Genomic DNA, 24688 nt, shown 5'->3' with positions numbered 1-24688 from the left:
GAGAAAGATTCGTTGTCGAAGCCAATTAATATTCTTTTACAGTCATATACCATATATGGAAACATAACACCTCCATAACAGCAAGTTCTTCTTACCTCCAAATACAAGCAGTGAATAACTATAGAGATGTGTAGTTGGGTTTTTTGCCCAATGGAAAACATGGGAAGTACCACATGAACATTAGCCCTATTTCTCCATCTGTAGAGTCTCTAAAGGAGGTGAGAGGGTGCAGCCAATTGAGCTTTCAACATGGCTGAGGGAAGAAAATTATCCTGTCAGGTTTCTATACCCGACATGTAGGAAGTTATATGAAATTAGGATGTGTATTAATGAATAAGTATGATATTTTGTAAATCAGGGTAGTTCAGGAAGTTTAAGGGTGTGTATATAGTAAAACGTCAAAGTAAAAAAAGTTATTAGGTGGTGTATTGAGTAGAGAATGTGTATCTAATATGTAGTAATGTGTGAATAAAATTTCTCGTAAATGATCGACAATTCATGGACTCTTCAAGAGAAAAAGTGTCGAATCTAAAGCTTGTATATTAATGCATATTTATTATTATTGAGGAACTCTAATATCAAAGCAATAGTTCTCGAAATCCTCCCATATCAGCGAAAATTAACTCTAATACAATGATTTTCGGGATATGCAAAAGCGATGAGTTAATTTATGTATAATTTAGTTTATGACTTTATTATATAATAGTAAGTTTTCAGCCATCAAGTTTACCCTATATTTTTTAACATTCTTATATTGGCCCCCCTCAGATATGATTTCTGGCTCCGCCTATGTTGGCCGGGGGAACATCCTCATATAGCTTATGTTTCTGCGGCTTACAAGTAGGTATTTTCTCCTCATTGATGGGCTATCCGCATCGGTGTTGCCATGGGTTTCATTCCTACAATGGAAATTCAAGCCTAACTAGCAAACATGGTAATTCCATATCTACTGCCGATCAAGTAATATTTGTGCTTTTAACATGGGGACGTGGATGCTACGAAATTTTTTCCAAAGAAAAATAAATAAATAAATAAAAAATCAATCAATCAATATCTACCATGTCCTAGGATATTTTTTATGTGTCTTGCTTTATGCGAACATGATATGCAGTTAGATTATGACTATGTATTTCTTATCATTACCATATTAGTACTTTGTAATTCCTTATATAAAATGCTTCTATCAATAAATAAGATATCACTCTTTCACCATTCTCTATTCTCAAATCTCTCTTACTAAACTACGTTATCAGCACTTGGCTCAACCCTTGAGCTAATAGTTTTTCCAAAACCCTAAAAATAAAATCATTTTTCAAAAACCAAAAGTTCTTGGCCCTACCTCGGCCCCATCACCATTGCTACTCCTTACCGCCGCTTCCCGGCCGTCGGCCTTGCCTCCTTCCTTGCTTTTTCCGATCAAGCTTCAGATCAAGAATCCGAGTTTTTCGAAAAAGTTTTACGGTATGTTTTAAAACCTAAACTTTTCAAAGTTCAATAAACTCGAGGGAGATAAAGTGTTTGGGTTATTGTAAATTGCAGGTTTAAATCCTGGGTTTCCTCCCCAAGTCTAAAGTTGTGTTTGATCAACTTTGGTTCGTTCTTTTGAAGGTGTATTTGATCACATTCACATAGTTTTTCGGGTCGTGTTTGATCGACTCCGGACACTTATATTTTGAGGTTGTGTATGATCAACCCTCATGAGACAAACCAAATAATAAAATCATCGTATTTGAGTATCCTTCGGGTCTCTATAAGAAAACTAATACGGCTTGGTTTCTCTTGTCTGCAGATAGACAAAGGCATCGAATTTGATGTCCTCAACACGTATGGTACTGAGTACTATCGCTGGGTCTCGAATATTGAGCAAACCTTCATTGCTAAATATCTGACCGAGACCATATTCCCCTATCCAAATCAGGAACCGCCTCATAAGAGAACAAAATCTCAGGCGCTTATGTTCGTCCGAAAGCATATCGATCCCACACTGCACGATCCTTAAAGACCGTTCATGAGAACACATCTCCAAATATTCAGTCCTCCTGAGCTTAATCCCCTTTACTTTTAGAGATAGGGTTGAGCACACCTCATACCAAAATTGATTTGCCAGACTACGGAAATATGCATAAATGTATTGAGCAAATTCATACATGTATGAAGTGTGTAGTAGACAAAGATTGCAAAATCTCTTTAGGTACCTGTATCAATAATTTTTGTTAGTCTAGGACTTTTATTGATTATGGAAGCCAGCGGTCATGTGGAATTTGCCATATTGCCATTTGGATATAGGCTTTGGCATCTCCTCATCTGGCAAGAAAACAAAGAGGTATTACACGCCACTCTTTAATTGTCTATGAGCATTATGTGTCTAAACTCGACTTTAAGGATTGCGAAAGTGAGATTCCAAAATTTAGATTATGTATTCATATTTTCTTTAGAATGATAAAATCATAATGATAATTGTGTTGTATATTTAAGCATCAGTGAGGATACTAGTTGGTCCCTTCCACATCAAGTTCAAGACTGCTTGTACACTTTGATGTGTTTACACAATCATTTCTGGTGAATGAGTGGCAGTCTCGCAAGACATGATCAGATCAGAGTTTGAGGTCATTATTTGGCGATTGCCATTCAGACTTAAATTGGGCTGCAACATTTCGTATACTACTGAGGATGACAAAGAACATAATTCTTTAATTCATATCTTCTATAATAGTAGGAGGGTCTCCAGATGAGCCCAGGAGAACCAGGAAGGAAGAAAGACTACTACATGAATACAGTCACAAACTCATATCTTCATGCAGCACAATATCAAGATATCAGCAGCTTGATCAGATAAGCAAATTTCTGTAAAGCAAATACATAGTTCATAAAAGTAGTTGTACAAACTGATTAGTTTTCGAACAGTTTGTTGTTGCACCATGCAAGCAAAGCTTCATACAACCTCCGGCTGTACTGGGTGATGATGATCAGGAGATTTGCCCATAGCCCCTGTTCTTTCGTCACTCGTACTGCCATTGGGGGCTATTTGCTGTGCTTTCTTGGCGGGATACAGTAGGAAATGTTGACACATGAATAGAAGGTCGAAGAATATTGAGATCTGAAAACAATGTACAATCAATTTGACGCCAACTAATATAATTTCAGAGAAGAAAAGGTTGAACAAAGTTTGTGAGAGTGATGACAAACAAAATATTCATACCAAAGAGAGAAGTGTCTTTCCTATATTTCCATAGAAGTTCACCCAAGAATCTGAAGACACACAAAACTAGATTGTTAACAAATTTATGATGAAGTTGCTATCATTTGATCAAGGAATAGATGATGATTGGTGAATGAATATACGTTGATCTATAGACTGCACAGCCATTTGTGCATAATTTGTGAGGCCTCCAGTAAAATCAAGTAAAATGTTGCCAATGCTGAACCCATCAGTGCTCTTTCGCATGAAGTTCATGATTGCCTATATGTACATGACCATTGATATCAAAACGGTCATTATCAATTCTAATGCATTAGGCCCCATAATATGAGCAGTTACAGCAGAGAGAGTTTCAAGTCAATATTAACCTGAGGAATGTATTTGATGGCTGTCATACAGACTTGAATTAAGCTGCAACATTTCACATGCAATGAAGGAAAACCATCATCCATCGATGATTAGCAAGAGAACATGAAGCACAAAGGTAAGGATAGAGTGTATATTGCTAAAAAAAAGTATATATTAATGTATCTTAGTACTTGAAAACGGAAATGAGCCAAAGCCAAGAGTGGTTTGACAAAGCTATGAAAAAGCAAACTGCAGCACTTAGCCACACAGCAACAACGATTCCAATGGAAATCTTCGTCACCTTCTGATTTCCACGCTGCATATATATACAACAACTATGAAATATACTTTGGTGGAAAAGGTCATAAAGTTGGAAAATCTTCAGTTGCATCAATTCAAGACTAAAGTAGAGAATTACTTCATAGATTGCAATTTGAATCAGGGTCAGTGCAGTCAATAAAACAGCATGAGAAGAGAATGCCACATCGTTTGCTGCCACAGGTATCATCTGCATATAAACATGACACGTTGAGAAAATGTCGGTATGATTATAAACTATTGCCCCTTTCATTTTCAGCTCAACAAATCCTAAACTAATTGGCAGCAGTCAAGAGACCTGAAATTTAATTGTCAGCAAGCAATTGATCCTTATATGTCATGATGTATGTGAGACTCTACAATCTCCAACATTATACCTTGTTGAAAAAGTCGTAACATTTTGCATTTGGGGGAAAAGAGCCTCTAAATCTATATAGCTAGAAGTTGGGTCAGCAAAACAGACCTGTTTGGAGCCATACTTGTGAAAGTATTGCTTTTGAACTGCGGAGCTAAAGTAGAGAGTGGCATTGTAAATCAGATATGAAGAGTGCTTTATCAGATTCAGTACCACAAAATCGAAGTTCAACCCCACAACACTAATACCACCAACAAAACAAACAAAAATCACATTATCATCAAAAGTAGATAGCAAGCTATACCAAAAACTATTATTTGTATATCCGATATGAAACGCTATGCTAAGCAAGTACCTTTTCCTCCGGAAATTCAAGATGACTTGAGGGTAGAAGCTAATGGACCAAGACACGAAAGCTATCCATCCCAGAACTTCGTATGTCACTTCCATCGGAGTTGAATTCCATGACGCCATTTCTTTGATCAGTCTCTGAAATATAAACCTTCTTGGATGGATGAGAGGTGAGTGCTTTTTCTTCTAGCCCTCACTGTATATATATAAGCTTTGGTGTAACTGATGACCCTTTTCCGGTTGTGTGGTTTATGAAGCATTCAAATATTGGTGCAAGTGATTGGTAGTTTTGTCTAACAAGTTTTGGCCTCTACTGTAACTGCATCTGTTTGAAGTAAATACCCGTATTTAATAGGTAGCAGTGCCCCAGAAAAAATCTAGACAAGCACTTAGCATTAGAGATGGAGTTGCAAGGTTTAAGGGTATGTTTTGTAAATGTATTGAGGGTGATTTCCTATACCAGGTTCGTTCAGTTTCTCATAAATAGTTAAATACTGATCTATAACTGTTTGTGCTCTATCACTTGGCTATTCCTAAACACTATGATTTAATTTGAGGTCATTTCCAAGTCCATGCATATTCGTTAAATTAAATACTTCGCGTATTTGTCATTTTTATTCTTTTTGGTGAACCATTGGCGTGTGGGTAACACCGTATTTAATAGGTAACAGATGCGTACTATTTTCTTGTTATAAAGGATGAAATGGTGATTCATCTATGGCGATCCCACGCATGCCTTGGTCATCAGATCAACAAGTTTCTGTCATCGAATTTCAGAAGTGAGAGTTATATGTCATATGTGACTTGTGACGTTCTCATTTGAGGCCATTAGTTGGTATTCTGGAAATTTACAGCAATTGGCGCATATATAGCAATTCCTTCACCATTGTATGAATCCAAAATGAAGGGGAGTATTTTCAGACTCTTTTCTCCCCTCCATTTGGTTAAGAAATTGAAAACTATATCTTGCTGCAATTAATCATATTCTTAAAAGAGTATTACGTGGGATCGAAGACCGTATCACAGAACACATGCAACATTTTAGACGTATTACAATCAATTATATCTTAATTTAAAAACTTATAATTCCCAATTTTTCAAATGGAATATTCCATTGAACTACATCTTAAAAAAAGGTGAAGTACTCTAAAACTTAACTGCTATAGTAAGGGGTGTGGTCTCATACAGAGCTGAATTTGAGCGACGTCTATACCATAATCTTTTTAAAACTAGGGTAATTGAGGTATCTATAAGAGGAATATAACACATCTCAGTCTTTGAAATTCACTCATTGCCTAAATATATAACTATGTTAATGGATTTACAAGACTCGCTACTCGTCAGTTACTCTGATATCTTCATCAGTTAAAAGACGAAGAACTTGAATTTAAGGTGATATAAAGGCTTAAAAGATGTTAAAAGGTGTTTATAAACACACCTTTAAGAAAACAAAATAATGGGTTGACAAAAAATATGAAATTACACCAAATTAACTCGTGTACTATAGCAAGCGATTTTAGCTCAAATTAAGTGAAACTTAAGCGGAGGGGTGATACATAATCTTTTTTTTTAAAGTGAGGTTTCCGAGGTCAAACAACACAAGCTTGAAAATTCATTTAATACCTCTGAAAACAGAAGTTTCAATCAATAGCTTTACAAAACACACGACACGCATGAATCGTTTTAGCTCGTTCGTGAGTAAAATGATGAAAGCCACAAATTTTTGATGCTAGATTGGTTTAAAACATGTTAGGGTGTCTATAAGCACACACGATTGGAGAAAAATCAGATGTCCAAACAAAAAATGAAATTTCACAATAACCAGTAAGGGGTTTTTAGCTCAAAATGGGTGAAACTTGAAGAGAGGGGTAATAAGTTAATCTTTTTAAAGACGGAAGTTCCCGATGTCATTATGAGAAGAACTGAAGACAACACAAGCTTGGAGATTCAATCAATACCTCTGAAAACAGCAGTTTCAATAGCTTAACAAAACTCGCCACACATGAATTGTTTAAGCTCGATCGTGAGTAAAATGATGAAAGTCACAAATTTTTAGTGCCAAAATGATTTAAATCATGTTAGAAGGTGTCGCAAACACACACGAATGGGAAAAAAAAAAGTTCAAAAAAAGTGAAATTTCATAAAAACTCATGTGCTATAGCAATAGTTTTAACTCAAAATGGGTGAAATTTGAAATGAGTGGTAAAAAGTTATTTTTTTAAGAAAAATTGAGGTTCCTGAGATCAATATAAGAATCATTGAAGACATCACAAGCTTGGAAATTCACACGATACCTATGAAAACAACAGTTTCAATAGTTTTACCAAACAAGGCACGCGTATGCCGTTTAAGCTCAATCATGAGTAGAATGATGAAAAGTTATACATTTTTAATGCCAGAATAGTTCAAAAGATGTTAGGAAGTGTCTATAAGCACACACAAATCAAAAAACACAAGAGGTAAAAAAAAAAGTGAAATTTTACAAAAACCCGTGTGCTATAAGCTAGGGGTTTTGGCTCAAAATGGGTGAAATTTAAAAAGAGGGGTAATAAGTTATTCTTTTTGTAAACTGAGGCTCTAGAGTTAGTATGAGAAGAATTTGATGACAACACAAGCTTGAAAATTCACTCAATACCTCTAAAAACAATTATTTTAATAACTTACAAAACACGACACACGTTGAGTCGTTTAAGCTCAATCATGAGCAAATTAATGAAAGAAATAATTTTTTGATGCCAGGATGGTTTAAAACATGTTAAGAGGTGTCTATAAGAACACACGAATGGAAAAAACTAGAGGTCCAAAAAAATTGAAATTCACAAAAACCTGTGTTATATATAGTAAGGGGTTTTGGTTGAAATTGGTGAAACTCGAAAGAAGGTTTAATACGTTATGAACAAATGTTACATAGCATCTTCAATATACGACATTTACTTATACATCATGCATACAAAAAAAATTTGTATTATCGAAGGGGTTTCTTCCCCTTTTTTTCTTTATTTTATGAAACTCTTGTACCGCTTTGTTTTGCTGATATTATAATCAATCTGTACTTCAACTATGTAGGATATGCTTTACAACTGGGCTTTGGCTTTTCAGGTTTGACATCTTAATTGATTTCCTAACTCTAGTGCTTTTGAAAATGTAATGTATCTTCAGCTCTGTGTCAAAAGTGTTATGAGTTAATGCATCGATTTATTAAGATCTAATTAACATGAGAGAAATAGAGATCGAGATGATAAGACACACGATATTTACTTACACGTCATGCATACAAAAAAATTGTATTATTGAAGATGTATCTTCTCTTTTTTAGCTTTATTTTCTGAAACATTTTGTTCGTTTTGTTGATATTATAATCAATATTGTACTTCAATTATGTAAGATATGCTTTACAACTGGGCTTTGACTTTTCAGGTTTGACATGTTGATTGATTTCCTAACTTTGTTGCTTTTGAAAATGCAATGTATATTCAGCCCCGGGTCGAAACTGTTATGTGTTAATGCATCAATTTCTAGAAATCTAATTAACATAAGAGAAATAGAGATTGAGACGACGAGACACACAATCTCTGGAGGTAACTTGATAAAATGGAAAATACTAGTTCCGAAGGTAGTTCATTACTTATAGACTACACAAATTGTCATGGCTAGCAATATAAAATTATACAATTTACCACTATAATTCTAAGCCACAATTCTTTCCGATGTTCTCCAACATGATGTATCTTTTTGATTCATATAAATGGAGTAATCCCTTTCTCAAAAATATTTGCCACTGTAATTTTTGCTTCAGAGTTCAATCACCGAGCTAATTTCTTCCCAAAAAAAGAAAATCACCGAGCGATTCACCGCACTTTTTCATTTTCACAAACCTAGTTCAATCCTCCTCCCCTAGCCTTCTCTCACAGCTTTGGTGAGCCGCAATAGTTGAGAAAGGTGATGAAGGAGTTGAAGTTGTTGTCCTCTGACGTTTGAGCGATTTGACCCTAATAAAAAACAAAAGTTATTGACGCTCTGCGCAGTTGTGTTCATGGAAACGTTTACTGTTATCAACGTGGTGCAAGAGAACGCACCCCTAGATAGAGGCGAGGTTGACGAGAATTATATCCAGCTCAAAATTTTGTTACACAAGTACATCGGCAGCCGCCCTAGCCCGGAGTCTGCAATTCGTTGGGATTCACAGACCGTCGAAGGAGGAAGTATCATCTGGGTTGACTTCCCAAGGATCAAGCAGGTTGCTTCCCCCTACCGCAGCATGTGTGTAACAACATTTCAAGACTTTCTTGCAACCACGAATGTCCCGGAAGATAAACATGCCCTTGCAATTCAGAAGTTATTCGAGGCTATTGACGCTGCCGTCTCGCCTGATCTCCCAATCAATGTGGTGATATGTAACGTGACTTTGCATGATGGGACGACGGTTCCTGCAACAAGGGTGCCCATTGAAGGCTTGGAAAGAGTGAGGGTTGATGCCTTGGAAATGGAAGATGGAGAAACATGTGCCATTTGTTGGCTGGCTTATGCTCGAGGGGAACATCCGGTTTCTCAGTTGCCCTGCTCGCACTATTTTCATGAACATTGCATTGTCCAGTGGCTACAGATCAATCGCGTATGTCCCATGTGCCGATTCGTAATGCCAAACCAACCCTCACAGCCCTCAGCTTAATTTGCTAGCTGCAAATAACTAATTAAGAGGTGATGAACTCTTAAATTATTGCAATTGCTAGTTTGCTACTTTCTGTGGAAATAAGTGTAGCTTGTTGCTACCACTATTGTGAACCTTTATTTCTATTTATTCTGAGTGTTGTACTGCTTGATTTGATGAAATTATAATTAGTTTTTGAGTATAGTACTGCTTCATTTACTGAAAGCCTGAAATTATAATCAGTTTGTACTTCACCTATATATGGAGGATATGCTTTGCAATTGAGCTTTGGTTTTTCAGGTTTGACATCTTGATTGATTTCCTCACTCTGGTGCTTTTGAAATTTCAATGCATATATATATTGCCAATTTCAATGCATATATATATTGCCAATTTCAATGCATATATATTGGGAAATTTCAATGCATATAAGCTGGTGGTTGACTGTGGTGTTAGAGTCCACATTGTAAGTGTGTTAGTAGAATGTGTTGAGAGACCATGCTTTAATTTGATTCAGTTTGTTGGTGTGATATTCTTAGATCCCTTGAGTTAGTATTAGCGGTGAGGGATGTATTCCTCGAGTTAGTTTAAGCAGTGAGGGATGATAGTACATGTTGATTCCTTGAAATAGTATAAGCTTTGAGGGATGGTAAGACCCTGAGACATGGGAATCCCTTGAGTTAGTCTAGGTGATGAGGGATGGTTATGCATGGGGATTTTTTTGAATAAAAAGGTTGATGCGTCTGCCCTCAAGTCTCGATTAATGCATGAGGATTTAGTACAACAAAGTTGGCAAAATATCCAAAACAAAAATCCGAACAGGAAAGTAAGATATACCAAAATAAATCTCTTTATTACCGATTACAATTATTTTTCATATAGTCCAATTTTTTTAATATGAAGAAAATTGATAGATTGTATTTTCTTAATTATCATTTAATTGGTGTGTCGAACGAGTTATGTAACACAACACAAATCCATCAAACTACATCTCTTAATTCTCTTATATCGCAATTTGAGTAGTTGGTTATCCAAAAGTGCTTATTTAACATCTCTATATCACAGTTTGGTATTTGACATCTCCATTAAATGCTATAAAGTGGTCTTTGGAATGTATACCATCATTATCCTTGACTTTATCCATCCTGTGTTCAAATACGTTATATATCATGACATTGCCCTTAGGTTTGGCTAAGTGAGGTGGGTGCTGACCCAGAGGTCCCTGGGCCTCAAGTTGATGTTTAGGGCTCTGATTATGTTTGTGTAGATTCATTGCTTTCTGGTTGTAATTATCTATTTTTTTTAACGGCTTTTGTGGTTTTTTCATTTCAATTTCTAGACGTAGGAGAATAAAGAGTTTATTTTTGATCTTCTAGTGGAGTTCATTTGGGTCTAACCTAGCAATAGTTGGTCGAATGAGTTAATGCCAATAAAGTTATTTATTTACCTAAAAAAAATATATATATATATATCTACTGTATCAACAATTAAACCAAACAAAAAGCAAATGGAACATAAACAGAGCATTCTAGCTTCGCCTTCTTATAATGGTTAATGCTTCTCTCTCGCCAAATAGACCAAGCCAACAAGAACACCTTGTTCATCAATCAAAGACCAAAACCAAGAGAAAACAGACGTGTTGACTAACTTCACCTCGTTCTCATCTTCACCATCATGAGGATCATAATAACCACTATACAAATGTGAAGACATCAGGAGAAGTCTAGCAAATACATGTTGAAGGGTGAGTTGTACTATTTTTCTCTTACGATCAAGGTTTAGTTTCTCTCACAAGGTTTTTGTTACTTGACGAGGTTTTTAACAAGGCAACATCGAAACATCATCGGCATGACGGCGTGTGACACAAGAGGGAGTACTATTCTAGGATATTCTATAATGTGTGCCTTAGCCTTATGCTGCTAGGATTTGATAGGTTTACAGATTAAAATATGATTATGTATTGCTTCTCTATACTTAAAAGGTAATTTCTTATATAAAAGACCCCTATCAATGTATAAGATACGATTGTTTCCCGATTCTTTATTCTCTTTGTTTTTATCGTTTATACTTGAAACATATACATTTGACTTCTCTCCGTTATTATCTTTACTTTTTACTTCAACACCATTATTATATGATTTTTCCTTCAAGGATAGATTGATCTTTCCAGAAAACCAACTTTTTACTTCAACACCATTATATTACTTTTTACTTTTTGCTCTTGTAGAATTCGTACCCACACCCTTCTAAATAGATAAAAACCAGTTCATTTCTGCCCGGTTGTGACATTTGACCCAAAAAAAAGAAAAGAAACTAGATCGGTACTGTGCGCAGTTGAGTGATCATGGAATTCAGGGTGATGCCAATTGTTATCAACGCGGTGCAAGAGAGCGTACCGTGCCCAGATAGAGGCGAGGCCCCCGACAGTTTTATTCTACTCAAATTTTCTTTATACAAGTATATCGGGAGCCGCCCTAGTCCGGGGTGCCCAATTCGTTGGGACTCACAAACCCACCAAGGAGAAAGATTCTTCTGGGTCGACCTCGCAAAGACCAAACATATTCCTTCCACCTACCGCAGAAGGTGTATAAGATTATTTTCAGACTATCTTTCAACCACGAATGTCCCGGAGGATATACATGCCCATGCAATAGAGATGTTATTCGAGCGTGTTGACGCGGCCGTCAACCCTGATCTCCCAATTCACGTGGAGATATTTGACTTGACGTTGCATAACAACAGGAGGACGGTTCCTGCGACAAGGGTGTCCATTGAAGGCTTGGAAAGAGTGAGGCTTGATAGCTTGGGATTGGAAGAAGATGGAGAAACATGTGCCATTTGTTGGCGGGATTATGATCGCGACCAACAACTGGTTACTAGGTTGCCATGCTCACATTACTTTCATGGAGATTGCATTGTCCAGTGGCTGCAGATCAATCACGTTTGTCCCGTTTGCCGATTCGCAATGCCAACTGGGGAAGTACCCCAACCATCACAGCCCTCAACTTAATTTGCTGCAAATAACTAAGATGTGATGTCCTCTGAATTTATTCGCTGCAATTGCTAGTTGGCTAGTTTCTGCTTGTTGTTTCCAGTATTATCAAAGGGGTTTCTCCCCTTTTTATCTTTATTTTCTGAGTCTTGTACTGCTTGATTTGCTGAAATTATAATCAGTCTGTACAATTGGTGTTTGGCTTTTCAGGTTTGACATCTTGATTGAATTCCCAACTATGGTGCTTTTTAAAGGTCAATGTGTATATACTTCTGTGTGTGTGTAACTGTGTATAGGCCCGTTCTGAAACTGAATGGCTCTGTGGACTGCGGACAGGGGCAGTTCAACCTGTATTGGTTTACACTGGACTTAGCTGCCTTTTTTCCAGAGTCTGCATGTCCACAAGACGACTTAAACACTGCATTACTTTTTGAAAACTTTCTGCAAGTCATTTGAGGCAATTATGTTATACTTACATATAACATTTAAACAAGGAAACTTTTGGAGACACTCTAGGTCTTACTTGTTTCAGTTTCTTTGGAATGGGAATTGCTGATTGAAGGTTTAGTCATAATTCGCATTCGTATAAGTGATGAGGGAGGGTACATGGGGATGTACTACAACAAAGTTGGCAAATATAGTTTCAATTTATGTTTGCCTCACCGTGCTTAAGCTTATGGTTCATTCCTGTTCTATCGGGCTGGAACTTTTTATATATGGATATTCTGTGTACAGATTTTAATCTGGGGTTATGTGATTTTCTGAGCGCATCTTGTTAACGAAGTTATATGTTTATGGTTCTCCATGCTTACTGCCCTCTCCCTCAACAGAAGAAATCATTAATTTTATCAGTTCTTTGTTTGTAATCCTTGAATTTTGTTTATTAAATGGTTAGAAATCTTACTATGTTTAAATATTTTATCTGGAACTATAAATTACAGTGGGGGATCTACATGACAATTGACAAGAGCTTCTGCTTATAGGAATGATCTTAAAAAGTTTTATCCATGGCTACCAAGAAGGCATTCAGCAGGTGGTGGAGAAGTGATATATACCAAAAGAATCTAATTGATATCTCTTCAGGAGGCAATAGATGGTAAGGTTCTCCAGTAGACCAACTAATGTGTGACAACTGACAAGCTGTTGACAAGGCTACTGCACTAGTTGTTGAGCTTCACTGCATCTCATTTGTTTATTTTCTTGGAATATCTAGTACATTCAATTCATCAATTACAATTCTTTTCTGTAAAATTATCCAGACCAAGCTTTATATTACCTGGGAATTTATGTATTATTCATGAAAATCATATATTACAAGACCAAATTAGTCCTCTTTTTCCTTTCAGTAAGAGTATAATCTACAGCCCTGCATCAGCAATTAAACAAAACAGAAAGCAAATGGAACATAGACAGAGCACTCTAGCATCCCCTTCTTATAATGGTCGATGCTTCTCTATCTCCAAATAGGCCAAAGCAACAAGAACACCTTGTTCATCAATCAAAGACCAAACCAAGAGAAAACGGATGCGTTGACCAACTTGATCCACATCATGTTTGGGGAACTAGGCACCAACCTTCATCTTCTTCAATTTGATAATCGAACACATTATCCACATTACAGCAACTCATCACCTCTTCACTACCGATACTCCCATTTTCGTCAACATCATCGATTTCGTTTTTCTCATCTTCATCACCATCATGAGTATCATAATAACCACTAGACAAATTATCCAAAATCCCCGTGGCGGACAATCCAGAAAAATTCAATCCGGATCGCCCATCCACGACACGCCATGTGACCAACCTGTGGTTGGTCACAACATCACTTGATTTGAGCTTTTGGTTACCTTTGGTCTTGTCCTTGGACTTACTAGCCGGGTGGATGCGACACTCGGTGCACTTGGGTTTGGTGCACTTGCTCGTGTATTTCGAGTGGTTGTTGGGCCTGGTGGACACTTTGGTGAACAACCCTGCCGTGGGGAGGGAGTCGAACTTGTTGACATGTCGGGTCTCGGCCCTCGGGTTCAATGTAGCGGGTAGAACCCGGTATGTCCGAACCATTCCGTGTTGGCGACCCTCTCTCTTCATTGTTTTGAGCTGAATGGGAGCTGAAAAGTGATTTGTGATGGAAAGAAGTGGATGTGCTTGTTGTTATATAGCAATGCTTTTTGGTAATGCAAGCTTGAGGAGCACGGCGTTAGGTAGAGGTTCTAATTCGTGTGGAACAAGCAAATGAAGATGGACAACTGGAGTTCTTTCCATTTGTTTTTCATGTCAACGTTTTGGCAATGGCCATTATTGAGTGTGACTAAGTTATAATAGTTTCCTTCGTTTTCAGGGAAGTGGAGTATGAGCTTGGATGAGCTTTCTTTCATGCTGTTATCCAAAATTTTCTTAAGGTGGTTTACAAAGTAAATCTACTTTTAGGTCAACATGTTTTGAGGGAAAATTAATAAAAATAAAAGGTAATGTATGTGAAAAAGTTCCATTGCCGGGAATCGAACCCGGGTCTCCTGGGTGAAAGCCAGATATCCTAACCGCTGGACGACAATGGAATTGTTGCTACCTATATTCAAGTCTATAGTTTTGCTAGCCATCAGTCAAAAATGTGCTTAAGATTCATGAGTTCAAGATGAGAAAATTTTGGGGTAAATATAGACATGTCAAAAGGTGTGCTATATATAGTTCGCAATTTCGGTGAAGAATCATGTTCCAGTATTTTGAGTCACGTTGTTACTCGTTAGCTTTTTATTTCTGATGAATGGAAAGCAAATATTAACCCCCTTCATTGTTCAGAAATGATGTGCAGATATTTCAATTGCTTTGAATGGTACTTCTACATAACTTTCATTACTTCCAATCCAAATAAGCATTTAGTTGTTTCTGTACAGATGGTAGAACAACATCCTCCGGCCAAAGTACAAGAACATGTACATATACATATATAGTTGGCTAATTCCTATCCTACATGAAAGATGTCAGCTAACATCTTCACTCTTGAGCAACCAGAGGCTTCATACATTTTCAGATACTGGATCATCAGACGACTTAACGAGTGGCTCCGCGCTCTCTTCCTTAATTTTTTTAGGAGAGATCAGTGCTCCCTTGGCAGGATACAGCACGAAATGCTGACCCATGAAGAGAAGGTCAAAGAATATAGATATCTGAAATAATAGAAACCACGATGAATAAGCATTTATCCCTAGAATTAGTAGTAGACTAGTTCAACTTGAGACAGCAGAATACAAAGAGAAAATTTGAAGGAGTTGTGACGGATCCATACCAAAGACAGCAGTGTCTTCCCTATATTTCCATAAAAGTTCACCCAAGAATCTGAAAAAGGGCAGTGTGTATGTTAAATAAGCATGAAGAATAAGACCAAATCCCAACTTTTATTTGGTTGATGAAGAGATTGCAAACCTTGATCTATGGACTGCACTGCCATTTGTGCATAATTTGCCACCCCTCCAGAAAAGTCAAGTAAAATGTTGCCAATGCTAAACCCAATTGTGCTCTTCCGTGTGAAGTTGAAGATTGCCTGGATTGCAAAATGATTTGTTAACAAAGACACTCAGTGTACATAATACAGGTTAGTTTGGCAGTAACATTAACTCTATCTCTACTCAACAACACCCACTGGATATGGTTTTATGACAGCAACATGAACAATGAAAGGAGAGTCAATACTCAATACTGACCTGCGGAATATATTTGATGGCTGTCATAAAAACTTGAATTGAGCTGCAAACATATACAAGTTGAGTGAAGTTAGAAAGGGAACATATCCTAAATCCAACTTTTGGAGCACTCATATGATAGTGACAATACCAGTGTAAGATCTAGAAAGCAAACTAAAGAAAGTTGTCTATTCTTTAACCAAGCTAACTTCATGTACAATATGCAGAAGGTAAAGGAACAAAGTATAAGCACATGACAGAAATTCTAATTTGTCAAAAAAAGGAGTCAACATCCTAAACATTGATGAGAAGTACACCTTCAATAATAAGCCTTCTATACTACCAAACTTCCTGGTGAATCAAGCATAATTCAAGACATACTCTAGATAGATCCTAGTGAACATGTGAACCTATATATGTAGCAGTGGTTAAGAATTCACTATAACAGGGTCTTGATGTGGGAAAGGACCAAGGATTTTTTATATCCATGGTCTGCACTTCTAATGGAAAACTGTCAACAAAAATTAACTGCCAAAGCAAGAATATAAACATCTCACTTGAAAATGGAAATGAGCCAGAGCCAAGAATGGGTTGGCAAAGCTACGAAGAAACAAACTGCAGCACCTAACCAAACGGCTCCAACGATTCCAATGGAAATCCTGGACACCTTCTGAGTTCCACGCTACATAAACCAGTTCACTAAAGGTCAGGTACACAACTAATGACAGAAAACTAGCACCAAGATCAACTCGGAAAAACTTACTTCGTAAATCACAATCTGGAACAAGGTAATTGCTGTCAGCAAAACAGCATGAATAGAAAAGGCAACATCATTCGCTGCTACAGGTATCATCTGCATTCATCCCCACATACAAAAGCAATGAGTGTACTTATAGAGTTCTAGTTCTAAATCTCCTACGTTCCAAGACTAGGTTCATCCAAGTTGGGATTTTGTGTTTCTTACATTACTATGGTTAAAAAACTATGTCTTCCTTCTTCAAAGCTCTTCGACTATTTCCATCAAGTTCATAGCTTTATGTAACAAAACAACTACTAAGGACTAACCAACCAAGTACTAACCAACCATAACATTATGTAACAACGTAATTTCGACAGCAAAAGATGAAAGCTTAAGCCACTATTGATCATCAAAACCAAAGTTAACAAATCTCTTACCTCTCCGAGGCCATATTTCTCCAAGTACTGTTTCTGAACGGCGGAGCTGAAGTAGAGGGTGGCGTTGTAAATGAGATACGACGAGTGCTTTGTCAGATTCAGCACCACGAAATCGAAGTTCAACCCAATAACACTGAACCCAGAAAGCCAAAAACCAATCAGAATGGTTAAAAATTGGATCTTGGAATCGAATTCAGGTAAAATGAATTGAAAGTTTTCACCTTTTTCTGCGGTAATTTAAGATGACTTGTGGGTAAAAGCTGATGGACCATGAAATAAAAGCCAACCATCCCAGAACTTGGTATGTGATTTCTAGCGGAACTGAATTCCACGACGCCATTTTTGGTTTCTCTCTGAGAATTTGGAATTCCCAAACTGCCGGAGGAGAAAGGTTTGAACTTTGAAGAAGAAGAAGAACAAGAAAAGTAGTTCCTTTTCTTTGTTTTTATTTCTTTGTTTGACCTCTCAGGTGGGCCCCCATTTGATGACGTGTCGAGGATGTGATTGGCGCCTTTTCCTTGAAGTTTTGGTTGGAGAGAAATGAGGTGATGGCCATTTGGAGCTTTGCAGTTGCAGGGTTTTGTGAACGGAGGCCATTTTCAAGGCTACATTCATTGAGATTGTTGTAACTTGTAAGGATCTTGGTTTTCTGAGATGGATAATGGATATGAAGTGTTTTGTGTTTAAATCAGTTATGGTTTTTGACTTGTAAGGCGCCAATGGCATCATCCTATTCCTCATCAAGACAATTTACTCATTTTGTCTTTTAATTTATTAGGATCGAACTTAACAATGTGTTACAAATTTAAGTGTGCATTTGTTAAAAAGAACTATGATGTTTATAAAAGTCGACCAAATTAAAAAAAGTGAGGATAATAAAACTTTTCGAACTATATATTGTCTTAGGAGTATGCAAACCTCCTCTTGTCCAATGCATAATTTTCCAACCTTCTTTATCCAAAGACCTATAACAAAATGAAACTCATGCATATAGCACCAGGCTATTTCTTTGTTTCTTTTCATTATTGTCTGGGCAGTAAGGTTGGTGTTGCCCTGAATAATCTGGGCAGTGTACACCAAATTAGCAGAAAGGCAGAAAATTGCAAGTCCAATACCCATATCAGTGTAGGCAATGCCAATATAAGGAGAAACAAAACCCCAAAAACTCATACTTCAACCCAAATCCCCAAAGGGAAGTTTGAGACCCAAGTAATGGGTTTTACTATACAGAAAGTTAGAACAACACCATTTGCATTATATTACAAAATAGTCATACATCCGAACAAATCCTTTTGTACATTTTTCACTAGCAGAACAGAAGTTTCTATACATGTCCAGACACTTGGTGACTATCAGAACTGACAAGGGGCTCCAAGTTCTCCTTGCTGATGACAACTTTAGGAGATATCAGTGCCTTCTTGGAAGGATACAGAACAAAATGTTGGAAAATGAAAAGAATATCAAATGATACACATATCTGCAATAAATATAAACCACGGTGAGTATACAAGTGACAGTAAATATGTACTGATTATGTTGAAACATCAAATCACTCCATTCATACCAAAGATAGCAGTGTCTTCCCTATGTTTCCATAAAAGTTCACCCAAGAATCTGCAGGCACAAATTCAAAACAAGTTCAGGAATCAATTGGAGGGCAATTACTGATTTGCAACAGTTACATTTGGTTAAGGTAGAGATGCTGGTGAACCTTGATCAATAGATTGCACAGCCATTTGTGCATAGCTTCCAACTCCTCCCGAAAAATCAAGTAGAATAAAGAAAATACTTAATCCATCTGTGCTCTTTCTTATGAAGTTCATGTATGCCTATATTGAATTCGATTGTGTTCTGTATTAGCAAGGACATTGTGTTTCATTGCAAATCTTACACAAATACAACTTCATTTTGTAGGAAACAGTAATAGACTAGAGTTTCTATGTCAAATGAGGATTATCTAGGGAAACTAATATATACAGCCTGTGACTCTTCTCAATTAACGACACAAACGTGAACCATTTAAGGGAGAGTGCTAAACCTGGGGAGTATATTTGATGACCGTTATAAACACTTGAATTGAGCTGCAACATAATCACATTAACAGATGTTAGAAAGGGATTCCATGAAACCATTACTACGATACATTTACTCAATTCCATGCTCCCAATAATCTTGAAAATCCTTTCATTAGCCAAATCTAAATTTTTGTCATAGTTACCACCGAAAGTACTAATGAAACTCCAAATGCTCAAAAATGAAAGGTAACTATATCTTTTATACTTGAAGATGGAGATGAGCCAAAGCCAAGAATGAGTCGGCAGGGCTACAAAGAAACAAATTGCAGCAAATAGCCACACAGCAACCACAATTCCAACTGCAATTTTAGATACTTTCTGGCTTCCTCGCTGCATAGGTAAAGCCATCAATGAACAATTAACATTAAGGTTAAACCAATGTAAAGCTGGCTTGTGTGACAAATGAAACTTGGAAAGTTAACCAAGGAGAGACATTGGAGATAACTATTCAATCTACTAACTTCATAGATTGCAATTTGGAAGAGGATAACTGCTGTCACAAAAACGGCATGAGCAGAGAATGCAACATCATTTGCAGCTACAGGTATCATCTGCATTAGTACATACCAAATGACTTCATCCTTTTATCAATACAAACTTATATATGTATGTTTTAGTGAGCACTAAAACCAATGTTTTGCTTGGTTAGATCAGCTTTGCAATAACACATTTGTTCATCTTTTTTTTAACTACCATATATAGTAGAAAGTTTCTCGATCATCTATCTAATAACCGTTTGCAAAAGATTCACTCTTCCCTTATAGTCTCTTCTTAGAACTGTCTCTTACTCCTATATTTGTAAGAGATGGTTCTAAGAAATTTTCTTCTTAAAATTAATACGAGTGTGTTGTATCCATTGAAGTATATTGAATTGTTATAAGCTCATGATTCTAGTGCATGACATCATTTTCAACCTCATTCGGATGTAATAACGTAAATAAGCAAAAGTTAAAAAGAGCTAGGGCGGGAAAAAGAAATTACCAACCTCTCCGAAACCGTACTTGTCAAAGTACTGCTTCTGAACGGCGGAGCTGAAGTAGAGAGTGGCGTTGTAGATGAGATACGACGAGTGCTTCGTGAAATTGAGCACCTTAAAGTCGATGCTCAGCCCCACAACACTGATTAGCACCGGTACGCCGCCGCCGTAAAAAACAAACCTTCTCAAATTGAAATTGACACGATTTTAAGGGAACCAAGGGAAGGAAATGATCGATCGTATATATCATACCTTTTCCGACGAAAGTTCAAGATGACTTGAGGATAGGAGCCGACGGACCAGAACGTGAAGGTCAACCACCCCAAAACTCTGTAAGTGATCTCGAGCGGAATCGAGTTCCACGATGCCACCATGATCGGAATATTCTAGTTCCGATTCTCACAATCACTCGGCGGAAATCTCAAAGAAATAGGAAACCCTTGATTAACAAAGAGAAGGGGGGAGTTACAGTTTGCAACTATGCATGCTTAAAATATCTGTTGTGGAGCTCTTGATTCAGCGCCATTCATGTGGGTTCATTGTGTTGACCTGGCCATTCATGTGGGTTCATTGTGTTGGCCTTGTTCCCCATTGGTTTTTTATTTTCCACAAAATTAGTTCAGGAGGATTTATGAATCAAGTCCATTAAATACCCATGTTCATTATTCAGTGGTACCTTCATTTTCTTCAAGCTATGGCCTCTCTCTATATAGAACGCAATATGCCCAATGTATGTGTTGGATTGCCGCCGAAGACATACGTTTGCTAGTTGTAGCTTCATTTTTCTTCGAGATGTGATCTTAGGGGATGAGATTCATTACGCGGGACGTGCACTTGTATCTAGGGGTGGACTTTTTGGCACTGAAAAACCCGAAACCGGTTAAAACCGCACCGAACTGACACAGAGTAACAGAAACCGAATGAAACCGAGGCAATCGGTTCCACAAAGCCGCACAAATCAAGTAATGTGGTGTCGGTTTGCGGTTCCGTGCATCTTAAAAACCGAAAAAACCGAACCGAACCGACATATATTCATTTAATTATTAATATGTAATTCTATATTACGTGTCATGTTCTTATTGGTTATGAGTTACAAATAATAGGGTTTCACACACATGATTATGTTTTTAAGTGTTTATGTCTAACATAATTTCCTCTCATGTAGTCTTCCTTTTTGCAATATATAAATGTTGGAGGCTTCAAATAAATCATGTATAAACTTTAGCTTTTCTTTTCCTTTCAATTACTTGTTTGAACCCATTAGAGTAACTTATTTGAAGTGTTAATAGTTTACAACTTTGATATTTTTAGTTTTTATGTTATTTGGTTAAATGCGAAAAATATTACAGATAATAGGTTTTGTAACCGAAACCGAACCAATGTTCGGTTAACCGACAAGAGCGGTTTTTTACATATTTTTATCGGTTTCGGTTCTAGGAAATAGAAAAACCAAAACTTCGTTTCAGTTTTCGGTTAGTGCCTAAAAACCGAACCGTTGGGACCGAGTCCACCCCTACTTGCATCAACATTAATAAATGGCAAGAGACATTAAGTGAGTTTTATTGTAATATCAAAAATTGAGATTACTTAATTAGTATTGAGTCCTCGCTTAAATCAGCAATCACGACCTTAACCGCCGCTAACAACTCACAATCGCAAAGAAATGACCCTCTTTGGACACACATGATTGTGAGGATTCAAGATTCTAAACAAGATACATCATGTTCACTTAGATCTGACCCTCTTTCACAACAACTCGACTCGAACACAATCAGGAACACTAAACCCTACAATGACCCAAGGCCCAAGGAACTTATTAGTGCAGTTGACCCAACCCTATGAGTGTCCTTTACATTTTACAACTTCCTATTTGCCTTTTAGTATTTGGCGCAAAAACCCTACTGAAAGTGAAGCTCTCACTCTGCCACCCAAAGTCATTTCTTTCAATTTCAATTCCATATCAAATCCCAAATGGCCAATTTTCTCATAAGCAGAACCCTAAACTCAATCCGAAACCGCAACCTTTTCACCTCCCTATCACCTCTTTCCCGCCAATTCAGCCGACGGCGGCGAGGGCTCCACCTTCACCTTCTCATCGGACGGCGGCCAAGAACACAAACCCAATTACGATGACAGCATCCAAATCAAACCCAACTCCTCCTCCAAACGCGAAACGGCGTCGTCGTCGGTGACGATGCCGATGTCGTTCATGACGGGGTCGGTGGTGGGGAAGAGATTCTACAACCAAGTGACGACGAGGAAGGCCGACGACGGTAATGGATGGACGGTGATGCTTGATTACCGGACGCTCAAGACTCCGTCGAAGAGATCCTTAAAGCTTCCGACTTTGGGTTTGGCTAAGGCCATTGCTGCTGAGTGGGAATACCAGGTGTGTCTTTGAAGCTTCAGCTCAAATTGGGTTTCAATCAAACTTTGAAATTGATTACTTGAAGTATGTAGAATCTTTAGCTCAAATGCTTAGTGTTTCACTTGTTAGTTATGCTAAGGCTATTGCTCAAATGGGTTGCACTCAAAATTGGAAATTGTTTTGTTCAAGTAGAATTATAAGTATATGATGGCGTAGATCAAATGGGTTTACCTTTGTTAGTGCTTTTCGCATTAGTACTAGCTCAGTTCAAATTGGACTGTAACAATAGTAGGATTGAACTTATGTTCTCTGTTTTGGTACAACTATTCCTTGCGAGTTTTGGAGTCGCTGGCTTTTATTTGAGATTGTGTATTTTCCATGGAATTGTTTGAAGCATTTGCATGTTGTTGGGAACTTGACAGTTTGGCTAATGGGAGTTTAATGATGATTGTAGGAGACAGATGGGATTTGGCCGTTTATGATGCCTCTCATGAAGCTTGTTTGTACTGCACTGGAACGAGTTCCTATCACACGGCATAAGGTTATAGAATTCTTGATAAATAGATTCAATCAAGATCTAGTCTTTTGTCGTGCCCCAGATGACAACGAGCTGACAAGTGACATCCATGGTATGTTGCTTCTTCTGAGGTCTTTGTCACCTGTTCTGTTTAGTCTTCTTCTTGTCTTATATGTTTAAGACATGCTAACATACCACTATCTATAATCTGTTCATTTCTTGTACTTTCTTTTGAAAGTCACGTAGTGTTCTACACTAACAAGTTTACAATGAGTGTGTTGCATAACTCCTTTAGATGTTATCAATATCCCTGTTTCAGTTTTACATATGCACTACTAAGTGTCCATCATCCATTGATCTCCATTAGATGGCACATGTTTCTTCAAGATGTTCATAGCTAGGACATCATCTTTATAGGTAGCAGTCAGATTTGTATGACAAATGTGAATGCCACGAACAAGAAAAGGACTAGATAAAGTTTAATTTTAACCATTTATTTTGAGACCATGGATCATGTTTTGGTACAAAGGAATGTAAGGCGCTACCGAGAGAAGCTACATAAGCCCCATCAAGACTGGTCATATCCATCTTACAAACATAATAAATTCTAGAAGGTAGCTGTGGTTAGAATTCACAGATTGTATTGGCTTAGACATTAGACCTTCACTGAATTCACAAATAGCAGCTTTCACATATGATCATCTAACTCTGTAACAGAGATATTTTTCTTCAAAACATAGTTTAAGACAGTAATATGTCTATTGCAACTTATAGTGTTTCATTCTTTTTATGTAGAACGGCAAGTGGAAAAGATTGATCCATTACTTGATTGGATGGAGTCTGAATTTGGCTTTAAGCCTGTCGTTTACTCCAGCTTTTGTGGTGGAAAGCATGATGAGGGACTTCTAAAAGCTGTAGAAACCCTACTGAAGAAAACAGATGAGTGTGAATTGGCAGCAATTGATGCTATTGCAGGAGCAGCACACTCCCTAACAATTGCTCTTGGATTATTTCGTGGGAAACTGAATATTGAAGAACCAATTGAGTTGATTAGACTTGAAGAAGATTTTCAGGTACCTATTGATCTTTATTGTTCTATACTCGTTGATATATAGCATCCTTAGATAGCTGTAAGAATCAAACTTCTGCCACCGTCATGGTTGCCCTGTGAAGTCTTAAAAGAAAGTTTTCTTATTTTGCAGGTAGACAAGTGGGGTCTGGTTGAAGGTGGTCATGATGTAGATATTGCTGATCTCAAAGTACAGATCGCATCGGCTGCTGTATTCCTAGGTCTTTCAAGGAGGGTTTAATCTTAGTACATCTTTTCTTCAGTTTTTGTTCTTACCCTCTTATATCTTAGCAATAGCTAACTTGTTGGCGAGGTTTTTTTTACAATGTTTACGTTGTTATAGGTCTGTAGAAGTTACAACACCAAGATGCCCAATATTTTGTGAAATCCTGTTGTTATTTATGAGATCAGATTAAACCAAAGATGTAATAATCAACTCTGTTATATCAGTGCAATAAAATTATCTTTTGATTCTACAATGGGTTGCAAAAGCTAGTTTGGAGGTGAAATCAAGGCCCTTCTTTACAGCATTGCACAATGGAGGTTCTTTTCTGACATCACAATCACAACAGGCTGTGTCGCAGTCATTGTTGCATCCTGCAGCAAATTTAACTTT

General features: G+C 37.3%; 6 protein-coding genes and 1 non-coding gene across 7 annotated transcripts; 2 read left to right on the top strand and 5 right to left on the bottom strand.

Annotated features, from left to right (window-relative positions):
* Positions 1-2714: 2714 nt before the first annotated feature.
* LOC101293617 (cystinosin homolog) lies at positions 2715-4737 on the bottom strand. The gene is made up of 8 exons (XM_004304647.1): positions 4576-4737; positions 4329-4461; positions 3966-4055; positions 3739-3863; positions 3568-3610; positions 3343-3460; positions 3200-3249; positions 2715-3097 (listed from the first exon to the last, which is right to left on the bottom strand). The coding sequence occupies exons 1-8, from the start codon at positions 4692-4694 to the stop codon at positions 2933-2935; spliced, it is 843 nt and encodes a 280-aa protein (XP_004304695.1). The 5' UTR covers positions 4695-4737; the 3' UTR covers positions 2715-2932.
* Positions 4738-8604: 3867 nt separating this feature from the next.
* LOC101311507 (E3 ubiquitin-protein ligase RNF115-like) lies at positions 8605-9240 on the top strand. The gene has a single exon (XM_004306352.1). The coding sequence runs from the start codon at positions 8605-8607 to the stop codon at positions 9238-9240; it is 636 nt and encodes a 211-aa protein (XP_004306400.1).
* Positions 9241-13522: 4282 nt separating this feature from the next.
* Positions 13523-14335, bottom strand: LOC101293327. The gene has a single exon (XM_004304646.1). The coding sequence runs from the start codon at positions 14300-14302 to the stop codon at positions 13760-13762; it is 543 nt and encodes a 180-aa protein (XP_004304694.1). The 5' UTR covers positions 14303-14335; the 3' UTR covers positions 13523-13759.
* A 362-nt stretch (positions 14336-14697) lies between these two features.
* Positions 14698-14769, bottom strand: TRNAE-UUC. The gene has a single exon. It is a non-coding gene; the product is annotated as a tRNA-Glu (tRNA).
* A 315-nt stretch (positions 14770-15084) lies between these two features.
* LOC101293027 (cystinosin homolog) lies at positions 15085-17479 on the bottom strand. The gene is made up of 8 exons (XM_004304645.1): positions 17289-17479; positions 17068-17200; positions 16655-16744; positions 16449-16573; positions 15913-15955; positions 15635-15752; positions 15498-15547; positions 15085-15378 (listed from the first exon to the last, which is right to left on the bottom strand). Exons 1-8 carry the CDS (start codon positions 17405-17407, stop codon positions 15229-15231), a joined length of 828 nt encoding a protein of 275 aa, XP_004304693.1. The 5' UTR covers positions 17408-17479; the 3' UTR covers positions 15085-15228.
* A 730-nt stretch (positions 17480-18209) lies between these two features.
* On the bottom strand, positions 18210-20665 carry LOC101292728 (cystinosin homolog). The gene is made up of 8 exons (XM_004304644.1): positions 20371-20665; positions 20128-20260; positions 19604-19693; positions 19348-19472; positions 19106-19148; positions 18779-18896; positions 18632-18681; positions 18210-18544 (listed from the first exon to the last, which is right to left on the bottom strand). The coding sequence occupies exons 1-8, from the start codon at positions 20490-20492 to the stop codon at positions 18392-18394; spliced, it is 834 nt and encodes a 277-aa protein (XP_004304692.1). The 5' UTR covers positions 20493-20665; the 3' UTR covers positions 18210-18391.
* A 181-nt stretch (positions 20666-20846) lies between these two features.
* LOC101311217 (ATP synthase mitochondrial F1 complex assembly factor 2-like) lies at positions 20847-24475 on the top strand. The gene is made up of 5 exons (XM_004306351.1): positions 20847-20997; positions 22179-22507; positions 22941-23115; positions 23799-24076; positions 24206-24475. Exons 1-5 carry the CDS (start codon positions 20847-20849, stop codon positions 24311-24313), a joined length of 1041 nt encoding a protein of 346 aa, XP_004306399.1. The 3' UTR covers positions 24314-24475.
* Positions 24476-24688: the final 213 nt, after the last annotated feature.

This window comes from Fragaria vesca, linkage group LG6, assembly GCF_000184155.1.
Source record: "Fragaria vesca subsp. vesca linkage group LG6, FraVesHawaii_1.0, whole genome shotgun sequence".
Taxonomy (NCBI): domain Eukaryota; kingdom Viridiplantae; phylum Streptophyta; class Magnoliopsida; order Rosales; family Rosaceae; genus Fragaria; species Fragaria vesca.
This window is presented reverse-complemented; position numbering and strand designations above follow the sequence as displayed.